Source organism: Nicotiana sylvestris, chromosome 9, assembly GCF_000393655.2.
Source record: "Nicotiana sylvestris chromosome 9, ASM39365v2, whole genome shotgun sequence".
NCBI classification, from domain to species: Eukaryota; Viridiplantae; Streptophyta; class Magnoliopsida; order Solanales; family Solanaceae; genus Nicotiana; species Nicotiana sylvestris.
In genome coordinates, this window is record NC_091065.1 from 128,679,409 (window position 1) to 128,701,657 (window position 22,249).

Consider the following 22,249-nt stretch of genomic DNA (forward strand, 5'->3'; position numbering starts at 1 on the left):
TATAGTACTCCATTTCTCCAATTCATGCACAGTCTATTTTTCATGTTCTCTCAGCATCTGGTTGAAAGGATCAAGAACCAGGTTAGCTTGAGTACACTCCAATCTCTGTCTTATTTGTGTCAACCTTTGCTCATAGCTTGCCATCTCCTTGTTCAGACCTTTAGCCTCATCTTTTAGCTTATGTAACTTCTGCCAAATAATAGTCATAGGATCCTAATCAATCTGCTGCTGCCATATTCTGTCAACCATAGGTCTAAAGTCCTTATGATCCATTGTTACCATGTATAGATTCAATGGCTTGGGATGAATAGTTTTCCTTTTCCATATTTGAACTATGATAGGAGAATGATCAGACACTCTAGGTTCTAAAACATCTGCTTCCACATGCCTATAGTCCTTAGTCCAGTTGAAATTGCCAAAAGCCCAGTCAATCTTACTATACACTCTATCATTTGCATTTTGCTTATTACACCATGTAAAGAAACAACCCTTTGTTCTCAATGGGGTCAGCTGCATATTGTCAATGCATTGTTTGAACTCTTGTACCTCATTAGTTGTCACTGGTTGTCCTAACCTATTAGCTGTGATTAGGACATTATTAAAATCTCCACTTATGAGCCAAGAGACTTGAATCTTCCCCCTTACCTGCTGCAAGTCATGCCATAATATTGCCGTTTCCTGCACCTTGTTCCTAGCATAGACAACTGTCAGCATTATCTGAGAACTGGTCACTAGATCATCTACTAAGCACTGAATAAATTGCTCATGAATGTGGACTATCTTTATTGTCAAAGTGGTCTTCCATAATACCCATATTCTTCCATTTACAGCCTTATAATAGTTACAACAATATCCCCAATCCTTAGCTACCTTATGCAGTATATTTTTTGCATTCTTTTCTTTAACTCTAGTCTCTAGACATCCTAGAATGTCTACTTTATTCTTTTGCAGAAAGAGTCTTAACTCTTTCTGTTTATAGGTCTTATTTAGCCCTCTTATATTCTAAGTGCTAATAATCATGGTGGCTTTTGGATAGGATCAGAATTCATTGCATCTCCTTGTGCAGAACTTTGCCCACACTCTTCAAGAATTGTAAATCTATTAGAGGTGCTAGCTTCTACAGTTTTGGCTTGCTGCATAATTGGATTGTTCTGTATCTTGCTTCCTTCATTTCTGCTTGTCATCTACATACTCTTATCAGAGTCATTTTCAGCTTTATCCTGGTTGCTCTTTTCTACTTCAGTTAGAGGTTGTTCTTCAATTACCTCTCCTTGTTCTTGTTGTTCTTTTGGCTTCCACTCTTGAACTACTCTCTTCCTTCTGCCCCTATTTCTTCTTTTAGGAGCCTTAAACTCAGAATCTTCATGATTCTGTTGGTTAGTTCTCCTGCATTCAAAATTATCATGGCCAAAATGTACACATTGACTCCAGAACTTTGGCCTCCACTCATACAATATTTCCTGCTTCCTAGTACTGGTAGGAGTTACAATCTCTACATTCTCCACCAAAGGCTTAGTAATGTCAACTTTCACTAGTACTCTAGCATAGGAAATTTTATTCAACTCTACTGTGAATCTGTCAGTGTACATTGGTAATCCTACAACACTAGTCACCTTGCTCAATGCATCAGCAATCCATTATCCAGCAAGTAAACTAGGGAAATGAATCCACAAAAGAATTGTAGTATTACACTTAGGGTCAAAATGGAAATCCCTTTCTCAATTCTGAAAAATAAAATGGTTTATTATGATATGAATAAGGCCCTGCTTGCATGACAAAATTCCTTTTCCTCAATTGTTGTAAATCTAAACACATAGTACCCATCCTTGTAATATAGAATTTGGGGTTTGGTGACAAAATCCCACATAGATTCTACATAGCTTTCCATAGATTTCTCATACGGAGCATCACCAAGTACATACCCAATTAAAGCAGTCGCCTTGTGTTTGTTCAGCTCACTCATCTTCTTCAACAATTTGAATGACTATCTTACCATCTCGATGACTTGGCGAAATATACTCCAGTCTCATCCCCATCTGAGATTTGCGATTCTGTTTCCTGAGCTCTTTTGCATGCAGATCTTTCTCCATCCCAGCCCTTGCTGCTGCTATAGGCTGTTCTAGATCTGGAGATGGTTGTGCTGAAGATCCAGCTTCAGAGAATTGTAATCTTCTCGGGCTTGTTGGCAATTGGTCCTTGCACTTCTTAATTTCCTTCTCCTTCACTGCCTTTGTATTGTTCCATTGGTTACTGTTACATTCATCATCTTCACTTAGCTCATTTTCCTCTCGAATTGGTTGAAATCGAGTGGGTAGAAAGCTTCCAAACGTTAATAGAGTGAATGACTGCATCCCTAAGGTCACCGGGATTACAGTAGGGGTCACCAATGCTGTGTTTTTGCGTCTTCTAGCCATCGATAGCGCACGTTAGCCTCCCTTAGCTTATCGTGCACCGAGAGCATCGACCCGTCAAACCAAAGCCAATTCAATATACTGAAGAATCAATAACCTAGTTATTCAGCCTTGTTTTAGTTTTTTGTTAATTATTTCTATCAAGTTATTATTAACTATTAGGCTTACCTAGTCGTAGAGACTAGGTGCCATCACGACATCGTACGGAGGGAAATTGGGGTCGTGACAAGTTAGTATTAGAGCTCTAGGTTCATGGGTATTACTAGTCATAAGCAAGTTTAGTAGAGTCTTGTGGATCAGGTGTACCGCTATCACTGATCGATGTCGCCTGCTGTGGAACCACCTGCATCCATTAAAGATGCAGCACCCCCAGAAAAGGAATATTAATACATATGAAATAGTACTAGTTATAAGACTAAACACCCTCTCAATGAAATGAGTAACAATACAAAGAGAAAGAAACATGGAATCAATGAGAGCCTCAAGCAATATTAAAGTGTCAAGTTAAGAGCAAGATAGGTTTTCAAGTAAATATCAATATTTTTAGGTTGGCAGATCTTTAGAAGCGATACACCACCATGCTTTTAGCACAGAGTCTGATCTCGGCTTGATCGACTAAGCCGTCTCACCCAAACACAAGCAATCACAACACCACCATGTGCGCTGCATGGCATTTGATCTCAGCCCGATCGGCTAAGCCATCTCACCACAATGTCATGTGGATCAACATCATTTTCCTCTAGCAATCATCTCATCCCAATTAAGGGGATTAATCTTAACAAATCAATACGAGAATTTCCCCCTAAATCACTCCTACACCGGCACGTGTATTTTCGGGGTTAGGTTATTTCAACCTACCCTTCTTCGGTGACTAACGATACTCCCAAAACATTTATTATATAAAGCAGTTAAATCTCATTTCATAACCTTTCACGCATTATTGCATTTCATCAGCATTATTGGCCACTAGTGTAATTTTCATTCTTGGCACGGTGGCCGCATTTTATATCTCATACTCACTTCTTTCACTTTCAAACATCATAATAGGTTAAAAACAATAAGAGCATTTGAAATCAAGACCTTAACTGTGTATATGAGCAATATGAGTCTTAGGTACATTTAGTTTTTCTTTCGCAATTAGGCATAATAAACTTGCAATTGAAACATGATTTTAAATCATAACGTTTTACTACATTGGTCATATTTGGACATATTCCGAAGGAGAACATAATATGATAGGAGCATTTGGAACACAGTTTGATTATATATCTTCAATACAAAGTTTATTTGGAATAGTTGAATTTATAAGAAATGACTCGGAACATGAGAAATAAGAACTTGGCCAATTAGACTTGAGACTTACGAGAATATCATGGAATTTGATTCTACGAGAGAAGTTTAGCAAACATACCTCGCTTGAGCTTTCCTTAAATTACTACAACATTTCAAAAATCCTAGCAACTTCAATCTATTAGAGACATGACAAAGTTGAACCATAATTAAGAAGAGGTTCATGGGTTCAGCTCACCTAGGCATTTTATTAAGAACTAGGTGTGAAAATTTGACTACAAGCTTCTAGTGTAAGATTTCCTTCAACCCGCAACCTATATCGACCAATAATTCATCCCAGATAATTCAACAACCTCCAAGACCCCTCTACTAATACATGCATGCCATATTTTCTACTCCCTGGACCATTTAGACCCAAAACAAACTTGCATGGATGATGTAGGACAAGAACTTACCCGGATAGGTGGTGGCCTAGTGAGTGATTCCCTTGAATCTTCAAGATTGGGGCAAGGATTTTTTAGCAAAGCACTTGGGATTCCTCCTCTCTCTCTCTAAAACACTCCCCTCTTTCTAAAACAGCCATTTAACCCAACCAAAATAACCCCCAACTCATTTTATAAAAATGGGGTCGGGTAAAATTTCCTCAAACTTAAGCCTCCAAACCGGGTCTATGATTGCAGATCGGAGCGCAAAATAAATATGCGGTTTACAAAGTAGACCAAAAAATAACCCAAAACCTGGGCTGGCCTGATCAAGTCTACGACCACTTTGCAGCCCGCAAAATAGTTATGCAGTCGCATACGCAAAAGTCTCCCTCTGAAATTTTTCATGCTGAATCTACGAAAGGTGTGTGGCCCGCGAAATGATTATGCGATCGCATAATGGACCGCAATATGACCTCCAATTTTGGGTTTTTCTTCTGTTTCACTCCGTGACGGATCTACTGTCCACAAAGTATTACTGGGGTCACATAATGGACCACAGAAATGCCAAGTTTTGCAAACACGTTAGCCTACTTCGGCACTATGAACCACGGGTTCTAGGTAAAAAAATTACAGGGCCTTACATCCTCCCCTGCTTAGGATTATTCATCCTTAAATGAGGAGTAGAGTCTGCCCAATACACCCAACATAACTCCTCTGTTCTTACACACATCTCAAACCCCCAAATTTTAGCTAACTCCCAAAATTGCCAGAAATGTCGGCTAAGTTTCCCCTGTAATTGGCCTATCCACCTGTTAGAGAATCCCAGTAACCAACCCTAATAACATATATATAATCCAATGACGTAACATAGCATGAAAACAACACCAACCGTGACCGCATAAGCATTATATTACCATAAGGAACATCCTTAACATAAACTGTACAAGTGGAACATAATTTAGAAATTAATCTCTTAACATTTTAATTGAACACAACTACATGGTTATTCAAACAAATGAGTATATTTCTTCTTCATCTATTCCTCGGCCTCCCCGGTGGCCTCTTCAACCTGCTGCTTTCGCCATAGCACTTTTACGGAGGCAATCTCTTTTTTCTCAGCTTCCGAACCTTCCTATCTAGAATGGAAATTAGAATCTCCTCATAAGTCAATCTTCATTAACCTCAATAGCCTGTAATCCATCTATGGTGGTAGCTCAAGCCTAAAAGCCACCTGACCAATCCACTAAATATTTTTGTACGACATGATATATCTGTAAGCCATCTATGTTTTGTGCCAACCTACTGGGCCTTTGGTGTTCGGCCTTCAATTGTTGATAATTTGGACATATTGATACAGAGTTTGCTACATTCTTCTTCATATAAGACTGACGCATCTTTATGACAAACCAGAACCATACCTACAATGAATACGTCTTATGTGGCTGCCTCCGTCCTGCCTGGAAAATCATAGAATCTGGGCTAGCCTCCCCCTCTAGGGCAACCTGTACATATCCGTCCCCCACCCCTAGCTGGGTGAGTGGGTAGGGTGTTAACTAGGGAATAAACTATGACCTATGAAGTCTGTGGACCTGGTTGAATCCGTATAACCTGAGTAGTCTATGGAGGTGCACCCTCCTAAGTCTGGGACAGTCCCTCACCATATGACATGTATCACCACATTCAAAGAAAACTCTGGGTGGGTGTGGCTGCTATGATTGGATCGAGCCTGGTTGGCTGGACTAACTACTAAAGGCACCTTGTGCAGGAGGTCCACTAGAAAGTGTCTGAGTAAAGTGTGCAACCTGAGACCTCGAGAAATCCGGAGTACCACTAGAAGCTAGAAGTGCTGAACGAACTAGACGGCTAACATGTCCTCCACTATGACGGATTGTAGCTGCAGCATGGCCACCACTAAATCCTCTGGTACCTCAAGACTTTTTGGCCTCTCTATCCTCTCTCTCACGGCCCCAGATACCCACCAACCTACATGCGATCTCTACCACCTACTAATATTGGGTATCTGTCTCCAACTCTCGAGCCATACTGAACCTGATACCATAGTTGAGCCCCTCGATAAATTGGCGAAGTCGCTCCCTGACTGTAGAAACCAAGGTAGGTGCATGCCTAGACAACTCACTAAATTTAATGGCATACTCTGACACTGTCATAGCACTCAGGCGCATTTACTCAAACTCTACGTGCCATGTATCCCGAAGAGTCTGGGAACAAACTCTCTGAAGAATATCTCTGAAAATTGAGTCCATGTAAGTTAAGCTGCATCGGCTGGGCTACCCTACTCGTAAGCCCGCCAACACTGAAATGCTACTCCTGACAGCTAGAAGGTAGTAAAAACAACTCTGCTAGTCTCCACAATACCCATGGTGCGGAGAATACAATGGAACTTCTCTGGAAAACCCTGTTTATCTTCTGATGCTAAGCAACTGTAAGTAGGAGGATGATACTTCTTGAACCTCTCAAGTCTAAGATGTTCCTCCTCAGATGATACTACCCTAACCTCGCACTGAACCAGAACAATAGGCTAAGCTGGCATAACTAATTGGGACCTGATCAACATGAACCTATTGCTCTAGAGTACGGGTCACGGGAGTCTAAGCTCTTCCCTTATCCTGAGATGTGGCTGGTACGAGTGGAATAGACCCCGCCTGAACTAGAGTACAAAATTATGCGAGGGTTTCCTGAAGCATATCTGTAACATTTGGATAAGTGCAGTCTCATCCCTTTCTCATTTCTATCGCATTCTTTCTTTATCATTCCACATTCCCCCCTTTAGGGGAGTACTAAGACTTGGAGCTATGACAACCTGCCTATAGACATTTTTTTTCCTCTTCATCTTTGGCGTCCTTTCACATCATCGATGACCCTTACTCACTTGCGGTAATCTTTTAGTACCAAGGATAACAAAATTCCTCACTCGTGATGGTGACATTTAGTGTAACTGGAACATACAGTTGCTCAAGCTTAACTTTGCTCACATTGCTTGCTTTAAGGAAACGTCTTCTTGAATGACCATTCTCTGAATTTCTCATGAATCTTCTTCTCTTGTCCATTTTATTATTGCCGGCACAAAATCTAAAATTCTCATGATGTCGACCATTATAAAATCACTAAATCCCTAATTCATGTTTACTTTATCTTGATCACCAACCCATGCTGATATCTATTATTATGGGGTCTAGCTTTTCCTATTGGTAATCACGTTAGAGTCACGAACTTCTTAAAATGAGGATATGACTTCATGGCCTATACTCTTTTGTTGTCCTAAGGCCTGTCACCTCTCATCTCTTCAATCACTTGACTAGATTCTGTAATACTGTCGTTTCTTATTCTTTTTTCCTACCATCGTTATCCATGCATCACACCTTATTCATAATACTTCTGTATCTCTCTTCTCATTACTCTGCTAATATTTCTGCATATCCTTTTTCTTGTGAAAACTTCAACACGATATTCTTTCACTTTTAGCTCTCCTTGTTTCATTCATCGGCTCTTCGGGTTGCTCAACGTCCTCATTCTAATAGGGACGACAGTTATACTAAGGTAATATTTATCCCATTCAGGCTTTCAGTGCTTATCTTCTGATTTTTTTTCATGCTAATATTCACATCTAATTGTAATATTCTAGAGTGCACCATCTAGGAGTCTCACAAGAAGATCTATTGGCACATTTGTAATACCCTTCGAAAATGTCAACTAACACAAACAATCCATTCACCATTTTGGGTTACTCTAACCCCAATCGGATCTTGATGTTTTGTCCTTTTCTTAAACTACACCTGTTAGCCCCCACATGGCATAATTGAGATGGGTACGACCAATTAAACATACCTCTGTTACTGTTGAATATAACTCAAAAAGCTTATATTCCTCTGCCTGAATTATAAACATTGTTAACCTTCATTAATTGGGTACCTCGTACTCTTCTTCATCTGGCTTCTTTTGCTTGTTGGAACTTGTATTTATCTTCTGAATCTCTCATTATCTTTCACCATTAAGGTGGATAGGTATACTTGCCTTAAGGCTTCTTATCAGGAAGCTTACACCTTTTAGTACACCCATGATCTGCCAAAGACCTCACATTTACTTATCGTAGGCATCATAAAAAATTCAATTCCTCTGACTCAGCTCTTCCACAACTATCTCTCTTTTCAACCTTTTTTTCGGATGTAGGTATCATCTTATTATTACGAATAAAATAGAATTTGGAATTTAAATTCTTATAACTGAGCTCTATCAAACAATTTAGAGTAAGAAGAAAGAGTGACAGTCCTAAATGCCCTGTAGCCTCCTACTTATAAGTATGGTGCACGACACACCCATAAACAAGACTCTACTAGGCACGGCTTGTAGACTCCCTAGGACAGAACTACTCTAATACCACTTTTGTCACGACCCAAACCGATGGGCCGCGATGAACACCCGGTACCTTACTCAACTGAGTACCAACATAACACATCTTTTCATGTCATACTATCATAAATAATTGAGCTGGAGAGGCTCCCGTGAAATAGATATAATACAGCAGGTAATGCCAACTTATACATAAGACATATGGGTCTCTAAGACCAAAATAACTACTTGAACACTGAACATAGGCCAACAAGGCCATATGATCTTTTACGTATATGACATATGTCTACAATCCTCTAAGAATAAATAATTTTCAAAAAGATCGGGACAGAGTCTCACCATACCAAACAATACATATCTAACTCATACTAACCAAACAAGCAACTTCGAAGCAATGGAGCACTCCAACATCTTCCACTGAGTTGATAGCCTACTTGGAGGGCTCTCTACCTGTCTATCGGGACATGCATGCATGAAATGTAGCGTCCCCAAGAAAAAAGGACGTCAGTATAAATAATGTACTGAGTATGTAAGGCACATAAATAAGTACATAACAGACATGGAGGAAATATAGAGTAAATGACTCCCCCGGTAAGTCTGGATAACTTTGTAAATCATGAAATAATTATAGTGTCATGCATATGCGTATGAATGTCATGTCATGCATAGGTACATGTTTCATAACATCATTAGGCCTCTGAGTGCATCACATCATATCATCTCGATCACTGTGGGCAAAATCATCAATATATACCAGCTGATCAGGTGGTGGTGTGTATATAACGTCATAACCTTTCCCATATCCCATATACATATATATACGTGTGTATAATGCCATATGGTCATAGGTCAATGTGCATATGTAAATGCATGTGAAAATACGTTAATAAAATCTCTCGGTACGTCATAAGACCATTATGCCTCTATTTAATATCATGAAGTAAACTTTTTCAACTTACGTATTTTTCTGAGACCCATGAACAGATGATAGAATAATATGACACATGGAAAATCAAGAACATAAGCATCTCTAGCATTTCTATGAATAGAGTCATTTATGGAAGTTGTGCATTTTCTCGTTCGTTTGTATCGTATGGATCATGCCAAAAGGAAAGAAGGGATAGCCTTAACATACCTGAGTCGATTTTCTTGACAATCCTTCTAACACGCGTTAATTTCTACAATGTGTTAGCATTTCTATGAATAGAGTCATTTGTCGAAGTCGTGTTATTCTATCATGTGTTAGCATTTCTTCTAACACATGATAGAATAATACGACACATGGAGAATCAAGAACATAAACATCTCTAGCATTTCTATGAATAGAGTCATTTATGGAAGTTGTACATTTTTTCGTTTCGTTTGTATCGTATGGATCATGCCAAAAGGAAAGAAGGTATAGCCTTAACATACCTGAGTCAATTTTCTTGACAATCCTTCTAACACACGTTAATTTCGACAACATGTAACGGCGGATCGAAGTAGGGAAAAATCCATATGATATTCTTGAGAAAGATTGCACCATACTCCTTTAGAACTGCATCTTATGCATAATCCGATCTTGTATGAATTGCTATGAAAGTCTTATTGAATTTATTTGAAGATGCCAAGAAAAATGCTCACATTATTATATGATATATCCATCTCTCTTTTTATGTTATAGATGTCTTATATTATAAAGGATGTGGGACCCACTTTATAAGGCTTATTTGGCCAACAATTCCCGCAAATATGCCACCTTGCTTTCTAATTCAATAGTCACTATTTTGGATATAGGTTGCTGCCACGTTAGGTGAATTTAATGCTATCCAAATTTTATCCACCCATTTGTTTAATTACATGGTTAATCTTCCACTAAAAATCTACATAATTAGGTATTATTTCAAATTACTTAAAATGCTACTTACTTTTAACACACTTTACATACCTTACTATTATAGTCATGTGGTACCTTGTATGGTACTAGTCCATAAATACCGAGTATTTTAACTCGGGCTGTATTTTATCCCAATGTGCCAAACTGGGACGAAAATTCATTTTCTTTTACTTGGTTCCCCTCTCACCTTTACAAATTTACTCACCACTTATTTGAAATAACATAATCCTTATAATCTCCAAATAATTTTTTTCTTGGACTGATATCAATTACCTTATGACAAATTCAATGTACAATACTACATGGTGCAACATCGTCGTAATTTAATACTACGAAGCGTAACATCACCGTAATGTAATACTGGAGGGTGCAACATTGTTGTAACTTAATACTTCAAAGAGTAACATCATCGTAATGTAATATAGCAAGGCATAACATCATCGTAATATAATACTACAGGACATAACATCATCGTAATATTGTGGGGTGTAACATACATAAAGCCATGCAACATCATAAGGTGGGCTAAAGTGTGTGTGGCTGCTTCAAAAAAACACTTTTCAAAATCTATTTCAAATGTAAGGCTCACGCGGCGGCAAAAGGAACGATTGTGATTGAGATTGTGAATTATGAGTACGAGGCGATACCTCGGTTGTGATTCTTGATATATATAGATGAGGCAGTACCTCAGTGGTGATTCTTATTATACACGAGGCGGTACCTCGTTGTGATTCTTGTTGTTTTATTCTTCCTTGTTTTTATTAGTTATTGTCCATATATGATCATTGTGGTTCTCCATAACTACCTTTTTATGTTATTTTTGTGCTTAAAACTTCGGTATTAGTTCACACTGTTAACTGTTTCGCATCAGTTATTTCTCCGCTTTCCATTATTTACCTGTGTTACGTTTTCATATTGTTATTTATATAGTAGTAGGTGTCTTGAACTGGCTTCGTCACTACTCTACCGAGGTTAGGCTTGATACTTATTGGGTATCGTTGTGGTGTACTCATACTACGCTTCTGCATATTTTTGTACAGATCTATGTACGTTTATTTGTGCTGGTCATTAGAGATCATCTGTTAGCTGCCTTTCAGAGACTTCAAGGTATGCTTGCTCGGTGTCTGCAAGCCTCGGATTCATCTTCCCTTATTCTTATTTCCTATTGTATTTTTCTTTCAAATAGTGATGTAGCCGTTATTCTGGATTTACTCTGTAGAGCTTATGACTCAGTTGCACCAGTTTTTGGGAGTGTACTGTTGTTGATCAGTTTTTCAGAAGTTTATATCAGTTATTCAACCTTGTTTTAGTATTTTGTTAATTATTTCTATCAGGTTATTATTAACTGTCAGGCTTACCTAGTCGTAAAGAGTAGATTCCATCACGACATCCTACAGAGGGAAATTGGGATCGTGACAAGTTGGTATCAGAGCTCTAGGTTCATAGGTATTACTATTCATAAGCAAGTTTAGTAGAGTCTTGTTGATCGGGTGTACCACTATCACTAATCAATGCCGCCTACTGTAGAACCACCTGCATCTATTAAAGATGCAACACCCCCGGAAAAGAAATATTAGTACATATGAAATAGTGCTAGTCTGTAAGACTAAACACCCCTCTCAATGAAACGAGTAACAATACAAGGAAAAAGAAAGATGGAATCAATGAGAGCCGCAAACAATATTAAAGCGTCAAGTTAAGAGCAAGATAGGTTTTCAAGTAAATATCAATATTTTAGGTTGAGAGATCTTTAGCATTGATACACCACCATGCTTTTAGGGAGTTAGCCAAAATTTTGAGTCCCTTGGGAAAGTTAGTAGTGTTAAGAAAACTTAAAAAGTTCAAGGACTTAAGGAATGATTATTAGCTTAAGAATAAAGCCCTAGCAACATTCGACGATGAATGTTTTTAAGGAAGGTAAATTGTTACACTCCTCAAATTTATAAAAGTGTCAAGACACGCTAAATATAGAATTTAATTTTTTTCCTTAAATTATACTTCGATATAGATTTAAACCCTTGTGATTGATTTTGAGTTACTTCTATATATATAAATAAATGGATATACATTTAGGGAATATTAATAATTTTAATATTATTAATTATTAAAAGTGGGTATCATTAATTATTAGTTAAGTTAAAAAAACCCCAAAACAAAACAAAAAAAGGACAAAATAACAAAAAAGGGTGGGGAACAATCCTAAAGCCCTTAAGACCATAAAAGCGTTGTTGAAAAGCGTAAGGCAGGCTTAAAGCCTTAAGCCTTGAACGACGGGGGGGGGGGTGGTAGGGAAAAATTCCAAACAGACTTCTGCGTATAAGAAACAGAATCACGTCCCAGCGAAATACTCATGCAAGCAACGGAAAATTCTAAGTTTCTTTATAAATCACTAATTCTTGAACTTAGGTATATAAAATTTCCTATTCTCAATTATCCTACAGTATAAGAATAGGATAGTTAATTCCCATTTTTCTCTGTGTCAACAGTAAATTTCATGTTTAGGTGTGAAATATTAAAATTGATTAAAATGCACTGGTTGTTGTAGAATCGATTGTTTGACGGGTATAAATTGGACTGGTGCCTACGTATTGGCTCGAGGAGTTTTGAGGTGAGTTGATATAACCCTTTACTAAAGTGGTTTAACACACAAAAGCATGCATATAAGGTGTTTGATGAATTGCTTAAAAGAGTTAATATGTACTTATTTGGAGCTAGTGAGTACTTATTAACTTAGAATTGTTCTAGCTAAAGTTTAGATGATTTATAATGATATATGTGCATAAATTTTCAGATTTTTTTGTTATTCTTATATTCCATTTTCATGTTGAAAATTCATGAAAAAGCAAGAATCTTTAGAAATACCTTTGAATGTTTATTTCATTCTTATGCCAAGATTTACATTTAATATAACAATATGTGTATATATATATGATGTTCCAGAAAAGATTTAGACTTGAAAAGTCACAAGAAGCAGTTTTAGAAAGAAATTTTTTTTGGGAGTATCCTCTATTCTGAGAAGGGGTCATCGTCCAGGCTGAGGGTCCTGACCAAAATGTTGACTTCCTGAAACTACTTATGCCAAAGTACGGAGCACATGAGCCGAGGGTCCCATTGCTGAGAATTTACTTAGCCAGGCTAAGGTATGATACATGAGCGCTGAGAACCATGAAGCGAGTGGCACCTCGTGGATTGAGCCTATTGGATCAGGTTGGGATCGAGCCCGTGCCGATCACACGGTGACTAAGATAGAAATAAGTCAGGATAGTTGGAACCTCCCAAGTTTAAAGTGAAGTATTATTTTATAAGAAAGAAAAAGAAAAGAATTTCTTTTAGAATATTCATAAACTGCTATTATGCAATTATTTTAGAATTGTTCTCATAAGCTTTATGTTTTACATGCATTTAGAGTCTTTGCTCGTAATGTATATTTTATTAAAGTTTCATCCCATTTTGTTGAGAATCACTAAGTACAATGAATGGTACTGACGTTCTCTTTTGGGAACCTACGTTGCTTTGCAGTACAACGTAGGAACTGGTTTTGCAGGCGAGTAGGCTACTGGTTAGGACTTCCCTCTCTTCCAGTGCTATTGGTGAGCTCCTCTTTTGTTCGTGGAGCATTTCTTTGAGTCATCTCTATTTAGTTATTTTTTTGTTTACTTGGAGAACTAGCCGGGGAATCTCATGTCCTGAGCAGTGCGTTAGTTTATCAATAAAGGCTTCATAGGCATAGTTGTGGGTTAAGATTCTGATGTTTTTGATAATAACTTAGCAGTATTTCAGTGGTTAGTATGAATAAAATTTTGGGGTTAGTTTATTTTAGATATTCAAATTAATTAAAAGTATTTGGTTAAAGTGTTCCCTTTGTTGCATATAAAGTTTGAGGTTATAAAAGTTTTGATAAGCACAAATGGTTAGCTCGATCAAATTTAGCGATCGGGCGCCGGTCACGGCTTATTCAGAAAATGGGTTGTGACAAACTTGGTATCAGAGCGTCGGGTTTATGGAGTACTAGGGGTCTATGAAGCCGTTCAGTAGAGTCTTATTTATGGGTATGAAGTGTGCCATACTTATAAATATGAGGCTACCAGTATTTAGGAAAACTCTCATTTCTTTTCATACTTTACGTGCAGTAGAACCTACCTCTAAGAAATTATCTAATGTATTCATTTGTCCAAAACTTGCAGAAATGGCTCGTGCTCGCAACTCTAATACCAACTCTCAGGATGCTGCTCAAGAAACTATTGCTACTATTGTGGCTCAAGGTAGAACTAAGAAGGCTTCAACTCAGAAAATGAAGGGTAAATCCACAAGAGGGGTTCAGGTACCCCGGGTTAAACATGAAGAAGGGGTGGATTATGATGAGCAAGTACCTCAGGATCCAGTGCTAACCTCAACAGCAATTCCGGCTCAGACAGCTATATCTCAAGAGGTGGGTCAGATGTTTAATGATGTTAACAGTGCTATGTAGATGTTTAAAGCCTTCATGGCCAACCAGAACGAGAGAAGAGATGAGATTCCACCTCAATCAAATAGACAGAACAATTCTGAGTCATCAAGAGTGAATGAATTTTTAAAGTTCAGTCCTCCATTGTTCTGTGGTACTATAGTTGATGAAGATCCAATGTTGTGGCTGGAGGGTGTCAAGAAAGCCCTCCAAGCGATGAAGGCATTTAATGATGAAGCTGTGGAGCTGGCTGCCTACCAGCTTAGAGATGTGGTTGGCGCTTGGTTTGAGATATGGGAAAAGGAAAGAGATGAAGATGATGGTCCGCCTACTTGGGAAGAATTTGAAGAGACCTTCATGTCTAATTTTATACCAGAAGAGGATAGGGAAGCTAAGGGTACAGAGTTCGAGCAGATCAAGAAAGGGAATAAAAGTGTGCAAGAGTACTACATGGAATTCATAAGTTTGGCTAAGCATGCTCCTCACATGGTTAAGACAGAAAAAGCAAAATTTCACAGGTTTGTTGGTGGTTTGGCTTACCACATTAAGGATACAACATCAGTTTCCGCGCTAGGAATGACAGCTTTCTCCTCTGTTGTGGGATTTGCCAAGCACTTAGAAAAAGACAGACAACAAAGGAGAGAAGTAAAAGAGCATAACAAGAAAGCCCGACCATCGGGCGTGTTTAATGGTACATCTAGCAAAGGTGGAAGGGGTTCCTCCAATAAGGAGTCATTAGTTTTTGTTCTGAAGATTGTTCATCTTGGTGTTCTTCTTGTTGTATAATTTGTATATCTTTTTCAGTCATAATTTTCTTCATCTGACTCTTCTATATCCTTGTTTATTTCATTTTCAGAGAACTCGTTTTCTGATATCTCATATATGCTGTCTTCACTGCTTAATTCATAATCTACATATTCTACTTGTGTATATTTATCATTATCTATCAATATTTCGGTAATTTGTTTCTTCTTTGGGTTTTTTGGTAATTTACAATCTTTGGCTAAGTGTCCTAGCTTTCCACAATTATAGCAAGTACATTCTGTTAGTTTTTTCTTTTTCCTATATGGTTTTTTATGTTTATATTCAAAATGTGAGTTCTGGTTGCAGCTAGTGGCATTCTTAGGCCACAAGGTATCTAGTGAAGGCATAAAAGTAGACCCTCAAAAGACAGAAGCGGTCAAAAACTGTCCAAGGCCGACAACACCAACCGAAATCAAGAGTTTCTTGGGGGTTATCTGGCTACTATAGAAGGTTTTTAGAGGGATTTTCCTCACTTGCAGCTCCATTAACTAAGTTGACTCAGAAAGAAGTTAAGTTCTAGTGGTCAGACACTTGTGAGCAGAGTTTTCAAGAGTTAAAGAAGAGGTTGACCACTGCACCTGTGTTAACCTTGCTGATAGGTTCAAGGGGGTTCATAGTGTATTGTGATGCCTTTAGAGTGGGTCTTGGTTGTGTTCTTATGCAAGATGGAAAAGTTATTGCTTACGCTTCCAGGAAATTAAAGAATCATGAGAAGAACTACCCCCACACACGACTTAGAGCTTGTAGTATTGGTGTTTTCCTTAAAGATATGGTGACACTACCTTTATGGCGAGTATTCTGAAGAGTTTACAGATCACAAAAGCTTCCAGTATATTTTCAAGCATAAATAATTAAATTTGAGATAGAGAAGGTGGCTCGATCTATTGAAGGATTATGGCATCAATATCCTTTATCACCCGGGAAAAGATAATGTGGTAGCAGATGAACTTAGTAGGAAGTCAATGGGTGTCCTGGCCCATCTTGCAGTACAAAGGCAAACTTTGGGTCGAGAAATTCAAAAACTAGCAAATGATGGAATTAGATTGGATGAGACCGAAGAAGGAGGTATAATTGTGTATGCCTTAGTGCAACCCTCTCTTGTTGCGCATGTTAAGGTTAAGCAAGACGAAGATACGTACTTAGTAAAGTTAAAAGAAGGATCCAGAAACAAAGAAATCATTGCTTTCACTCTAGAAAGTGATGGAGTTTTGAAGTTGAATGATCGGTTATGTGTGCCTAATGTAGATGGTCTTAGAAAGTCCATAATGGAAGAAGCTCATAGCTCTAGGTACTCTATCTACCCAGGTGCTACCAAAATGTATATGGGCTTGAAAGAGTTGTATTGGTGGAAAGGCATGAAGAAGCATGTAGCAGATCATGTGGCTAAATGTTGAATTGCCAGCAAGTCAAAACCGATCATCAGAGGCCTGGTGGCCTAGCTCAAGATATATAGATACCGTAATGGAAATAGGAGATGATTAATAAGGATTTCGTAGTAGGTATACCTCACACATACCGTAAGCATGATTCAATTTGGGTTATTATAGACCGATTGACAAAGTTCGCGCATATATTACCAGTAAAGATGACAGATTCTGCAAAGCAGCATGAACAATTGTACATTAAAGAAGTAGTCTGATTGCACGGTACTCCAGTTTCAATCATATGTGACAGAGACCCTCAGTTCCCAACGTATTTTTGGTAGGCATTTCAGAAAAGATTAGGCACCAAGGTCAATCTGAGCACCACTTTCCATCCACAGACTGACGGCCATGCAAAAAGGACTATTCAGACTCTCAAAGATATGTTGCGAGCATGTGTTATAGATTTTGGAGGTAATTGGGATGATAACTTGCCACTTATAGAATTTGCTTACAATAACAACTATCAATCTAGCATTGGTATGGCTGGTTTGAAGCAGCAGAGGTGCCATTGATCGGTCCAGAGTTTGTTTGTGAGGCCTTAGAGAAAGTTCATCTAATCAGAGAAAGGATAAAAATGGCTTAGAGTCGTCAAATGTCCTATTCTGACAAGATGCATCGTGACTTAGAGTTCATAGTTGGTGACAAGGTGTTTTTGAAAGTTTCACCAATGAAAGGAGTTATGAGGTTTGGTAGGAAGAGGAAACTTAGTCCTAGATTTATCGGACCTTATGAGATTATAGAAAAGAAGGGAAACGTGGCTTATGAGCTAGCATTGCCCGTTGAGTTGTCCTCTGTTCATCATGTCATTCATGTGTCTATGCTTAGAAAATACATTCATGATAAGTCGCATATAATACCTGCCAACGCCATAGAAATTAAAGAAGACTTGAGTTATGTAGAGGTACCTATAGAAATTCTCGAAAGGCAAGTAAGAAATTTGAGATCAAAAGATATGTCATCAGTAAAAGTTTTATGGAATAATCATGATTCAAAAGAGGCTACGTGGGAGGTCGAGGAAGATATGAGAAATAAGTATCCTTATTTATTTGAGGAACAAGGTATGTAAACCTAGGTTTGGCTTGTCATTTATATTTTATTTATTAAATACAAGTTAGCATGTGTTTATGTTCTTGCTAGATTATACTTAGCTGTTGAAGTAATTTAGTTTCTGTCTGAGTATATTCAGTTATTTAATAATTTAGTACAATGCCAGAGTATATTTAATTCATTAAAGTTATTTACTTTTTGCAGAAGTGTTGTGCTTTAGATTTTGGTTGGTTATTGTGGTACCTCCTTGCCGGAGTGTGAGTAATTAGTTTATAAGCTGTGTATCGTGCCTATGAATGGCCTGTTATGGTATATTTGGTTGTTGTTGGTGTAGTTATGGTATTGGTGACGGGGGTATTTTTTGAATAGTCCAATTTACAAGGGAGACTCTGCCGAAATTTTTGAAAATTTAGGGAGTTAGCCAATATTTTGAGTCCCTTGGGAAAGTTAGTAGTGCTAAGAAAACTTAAGAAGTTCAAGGACTTAAGGAATGATTATTAGCTTGAGAATAAGGCCCTAGCAACATTCGAAGACGAATGTTTTTAAGGAGGGAGGATTGTAACACTCCTCAAATCTATAAAATTGTCAAGACACGCTAAATATAGAATATAATATTTTCCCTTAAATTATACTTCGATTACAGTTTTAAACCCTTGTGATTGATTTTGAGTTACTTCTATATTTATAATAAGTGGATATACAATTATGGAATATTAATAATTTTAATATTATTAATTATTAAAAGTGGGTATCATTAATTATTAGTTAAGTTAAAAAAACCCAAAACAAAACAAAAAAGAACAAAATAACAAAAAAGGGTGGGGAACAATCCTAAAGCCCTTAAGCCCATAAAAGCGTTGTTGAAAAGCATAAGGCAGGCTTAAAAGCCTTAAGCTTTGAACGAGGGGGGGGTAGGGAAAATTCCAAACAGACTTCTGCGTAAAAGAAACAGAAGCACGTCCCAGTGAAATACTCACGCAAGCAACGGAAAATTCTCAGTTTCTTTATAAATCACTAATTCTTGAACTCAGGTATATAAAATTTCGTCTTCTCAATTATCCTACAGTATAAGAATTGGATAGTTAATTTGCCTTTTTTTCTCTGTGTCAATAGTAAATTCCATGTTTATGTGTGAAACTTTAAAATTGATTAAAATGCACTGGTTGTTGTAGAATTGATTGTTTGATGGTATAAATTGAACTGGAGCCTACGTATTGGCTCGAGGAGTTTTGAGGTGAGTTGATATAACCCTTTACTAAAGTGGTTTAACTCACAAAAGCATGCATACAAGATGTTTGATGAATTGCTTAAAAGAGTTAATATGTACTTAATTGGATCTAGTGAGTACTTATTAACTTAAAATTGTTCTAGATAAAGTTTAGATGATTTATTATAATATATGTGCATAAATTTTCAGATTTTTGTGTTATTCTTATATGTCATTTTCATGTTGAAAATTCATGAAAAAGCAAGAATCATTAGAAATACTTTTGAACATTTATTTCATTCTTATGCCATGCTTTATATTTAAGGATACCAGTATCAGTATGTATAGGATGTTCCAGAAAAGATTTAGACTTGAAAAGTCATAAGAAGCAGTTTTAGAAAGAAAAGATTTTTGGGAGTATCATCTATTCTGAGAAGGGTCATCGTCTAGGCCGAGGGTCCTGACCAAGACGTTGACTTATTGAAACTACTTGTGCCAAAGTAGGGAACACACGAACCGAAGGTCTCGTTGCTGAGAATTTACTTAGCCAGGCTAAGGTATGATACATGAGCGTTGAGAACCATGAAGCGAGTGGCACCTCATGGATTGGGCCTATTCGATCATGTTGGGATCGAGCCCATACCGATCACATGGTGACTATGATAGAAATAAGTCAGGATAGTTGGAAATCCCGAAGTATAGAGTGAAGTATTTTTTTTATAATAAAGAAAAAGAAAAGAATTTCTTTTAGGATATTCATAATCTGCTATTATGCAATTATTTTTGAATTCTTCTCATAAGCTTTATGTTTTACATGCATGTAGAGTCTTTGCTCGTAATGTATATTTTATTAAATTTTCATCCCCTGTCGTTGATAATCAGTGAGTATAATGGATAGTAATGACGTTCTCTTTTGGGAACCTATGTTGGTTTGCGGTACAACGTAGGAACCGGTTTTGCAGGCGAGCAAGTTACTGGTTAGGATTTCCCTCTCTTCTAGTGCTATTGGCGAGCTCCGCTTTGTTCGTGGAGTATTCCTTGAGTCATCTCTATTTAGTTATTTCGTTCTTTACTTGGAGAACTAGCCAGACAATCTCATGTCCTGAGCAGTGCGTCAGTTTATCAATAGAAGCTTCATAGACATAGTCGATGGGTTAAGATTCAGATGTTTTTTATAATAACTTAGCAGTATTTCAGTGGTTACTACGAATAAAATTTTGGAGTCGGTTGATTTTAGATATTCAAATTAATTAAAAGTATTTGGTTAAAGTATCCCCTTTGTTGCATATGAAGTTTGAGGTTATAGATGTTTTGATAAGCACAAATGCTTCGTTTTGTCAAATTTAGTGACCGAGTGTCGGTCACGGCTTATTCAGAAAATGGTTCGTGACATCCCTAACCCACTTAGACCCAAAACAACCCTGCATGGATGATATAGGATAAGAACTTACCCGGATAGGTGGTGGCCTAGTGAGTGATTCCCTTGAATCTTCAAGATTGGGGCAAGGATTGATGAGCAAAGCACTTGGGAATTCCTCCTCTCTCTATAAAGCACTCCCCTCTTTCTAAAACAACCGTTTAACCCAACTAAAATAACCCCCAAACCCGTTTTACAAAAATGGGGTTGGGTAAAATTTCCTCAAACTTAAGCCTCCGAACCGGGTCTGTGATTGCAGACCGGATCGCAAAATAAATATGCGGTCTGCAAAGTGGACCGCAAAAATAACCCCAAAACCTGGGCTGGCCTAATCAAGTCTGCGACCATTTTGCAGCCCGTAGAACAGCTATACAGTTGCATACGCAAAAGTCTCCCTCTGAAATTTTTCATGCTGATTCTACGATGGATGTGCGGCCCGCGAAAAAATTATGCGGTCGCATAATAGACCGCAATATGACCTCCAAAATTGGGTTTTTCTTCTGTTTCACTTTGCGACGGATCTGCGGTATGCGAAGTATTACTGTGGTCGCCTAATGTATCGCAGAAATTCCACGTTTTGCAAACACGTTAGCCTACCTGGGCACTATGAACCCCAGGTTCTAGGTAAAATTTTTACAAGGCCTTACATCCTCCCCTGCTTAGGATTATTCATTTGACGACCCGGCCGGTCACCTTAAAAATTAAAGCCCCGATCCTTTATTAACTACTTTCCCCGTGTTTGTTTCTGCTATTGTGAGTTGCCGGGAGGGTTTATTTGGAGTTTCGAAGAGTTTTAGGACACTTAGTCCCTAAATGAGAGCTTAAGTTTCGGAAATTTGACCGTTGCCGGAACAGTGTGAACACGGCCTCGGAATAGAATTTCGATGGTTCTGTTAGCTATGTTGGGTGATTTCGAGTTTAGGAGCGTGTTCGGATTGTGTTTTAGAGGTCCGTAGCCAATTTAGGCTTAAAATGATGAAAGTTGAATTTTTGAAGTTTCCGGTTCGATAGTGAGATTTTTATCCAAGGGTAGGAATGGAATTCTGGAAGTTGGAGTAGTTCCATAGTGTTGAATGTGACGTGTGTTCAAAATTTCAGGTCATTCGGACGAGGTTTGATAGACTTTTTGATCGAAAGCGTATTTTGAGAGTTTTTCAAGTTCTTAGGCTTGAATCCGATGCTAAATTAGTGTTTTGATGTTGTTTTGAGCATTCCGAAGGTTAGAACAAGTTTGAATGATGTTATGGGATATGTTGGTAGGTTTGGTTGAGGTCCCGAGGATCTCGGGTGTGTTTCGGATGCTCAACGGGTCATTTTTGGAACTTAGGAAATTGCAGTAAATGTTGCAGCAGTCAGTTCTTGTTTCCTTCTTCGCGTTTGCGAGTGGGGTCTTGTGTTCGTGAAGAGGATCTGGGGCTGGTGAGGAATTTATGCTTCGCGTTCGCGAAGTGTCTCCCGCGTTTGCGAAGCTGGGAGTTCTATAACTACGTGTTCGCGATGGTCTCCCCGCATTCGCGTTGGAGGAGGAAGTTTTGA

The 22,249-nt window shown here is 38.0% G+C and overlaps 3 protein-coding genes across 3 annotated transcripts; 2 read left to right on the forward strand and 1 right to left on the reverse strand.

Moving 5' to 3' along the window:
* Positions 1 to 213: 213 nt before the first annotated feature.
* LOC138878206 (uncharacterized) lies at positions 214 to 714 on the reverse strand. The gene has a single exon (XM_070157872.1). It carries the CDS (start codon positions 712 to 714, stop codon positions 214 to 216), a length of 501 nt encoding a protein of 166 aa, XP_070013973.1.
* Positions 715 to 14,853: 14,139 nt separating this feature from the next.
* On the forward strand, positions 14,854 to 15,600 carry LOC138878207 (uncharacterized). The gene has a single exon (XM_070157873.1). It carries the CDS (start codon positions 14,854 to 14,856, stop codon positions 15,598 to 15,600), a length of 747 nt encoding a protein of 248 aa, XP_070013974.1.
* A 2,034-nt stretch (positions 15,601 to 17,634) lies between these two features.
* Positions 17,635 to 18,350, forward strand: LOC138878208 (uncharacterized). Its single transcript, XM_070157874.1, has 2 exons — positions 17,635 to 17,970; positions 18,294 to 18,350. The coding sequence occupies exons 1-2, from the start codon at positions 17,635 to 17,637 to the stop codon at positions 18,348 to 18,350; spliced, it is 393 nt and encodes a 130-aa protein (XP_070013975.1).
* Positions 18,351 to 22,249: the final 3,899 nt, after the last annotated feature.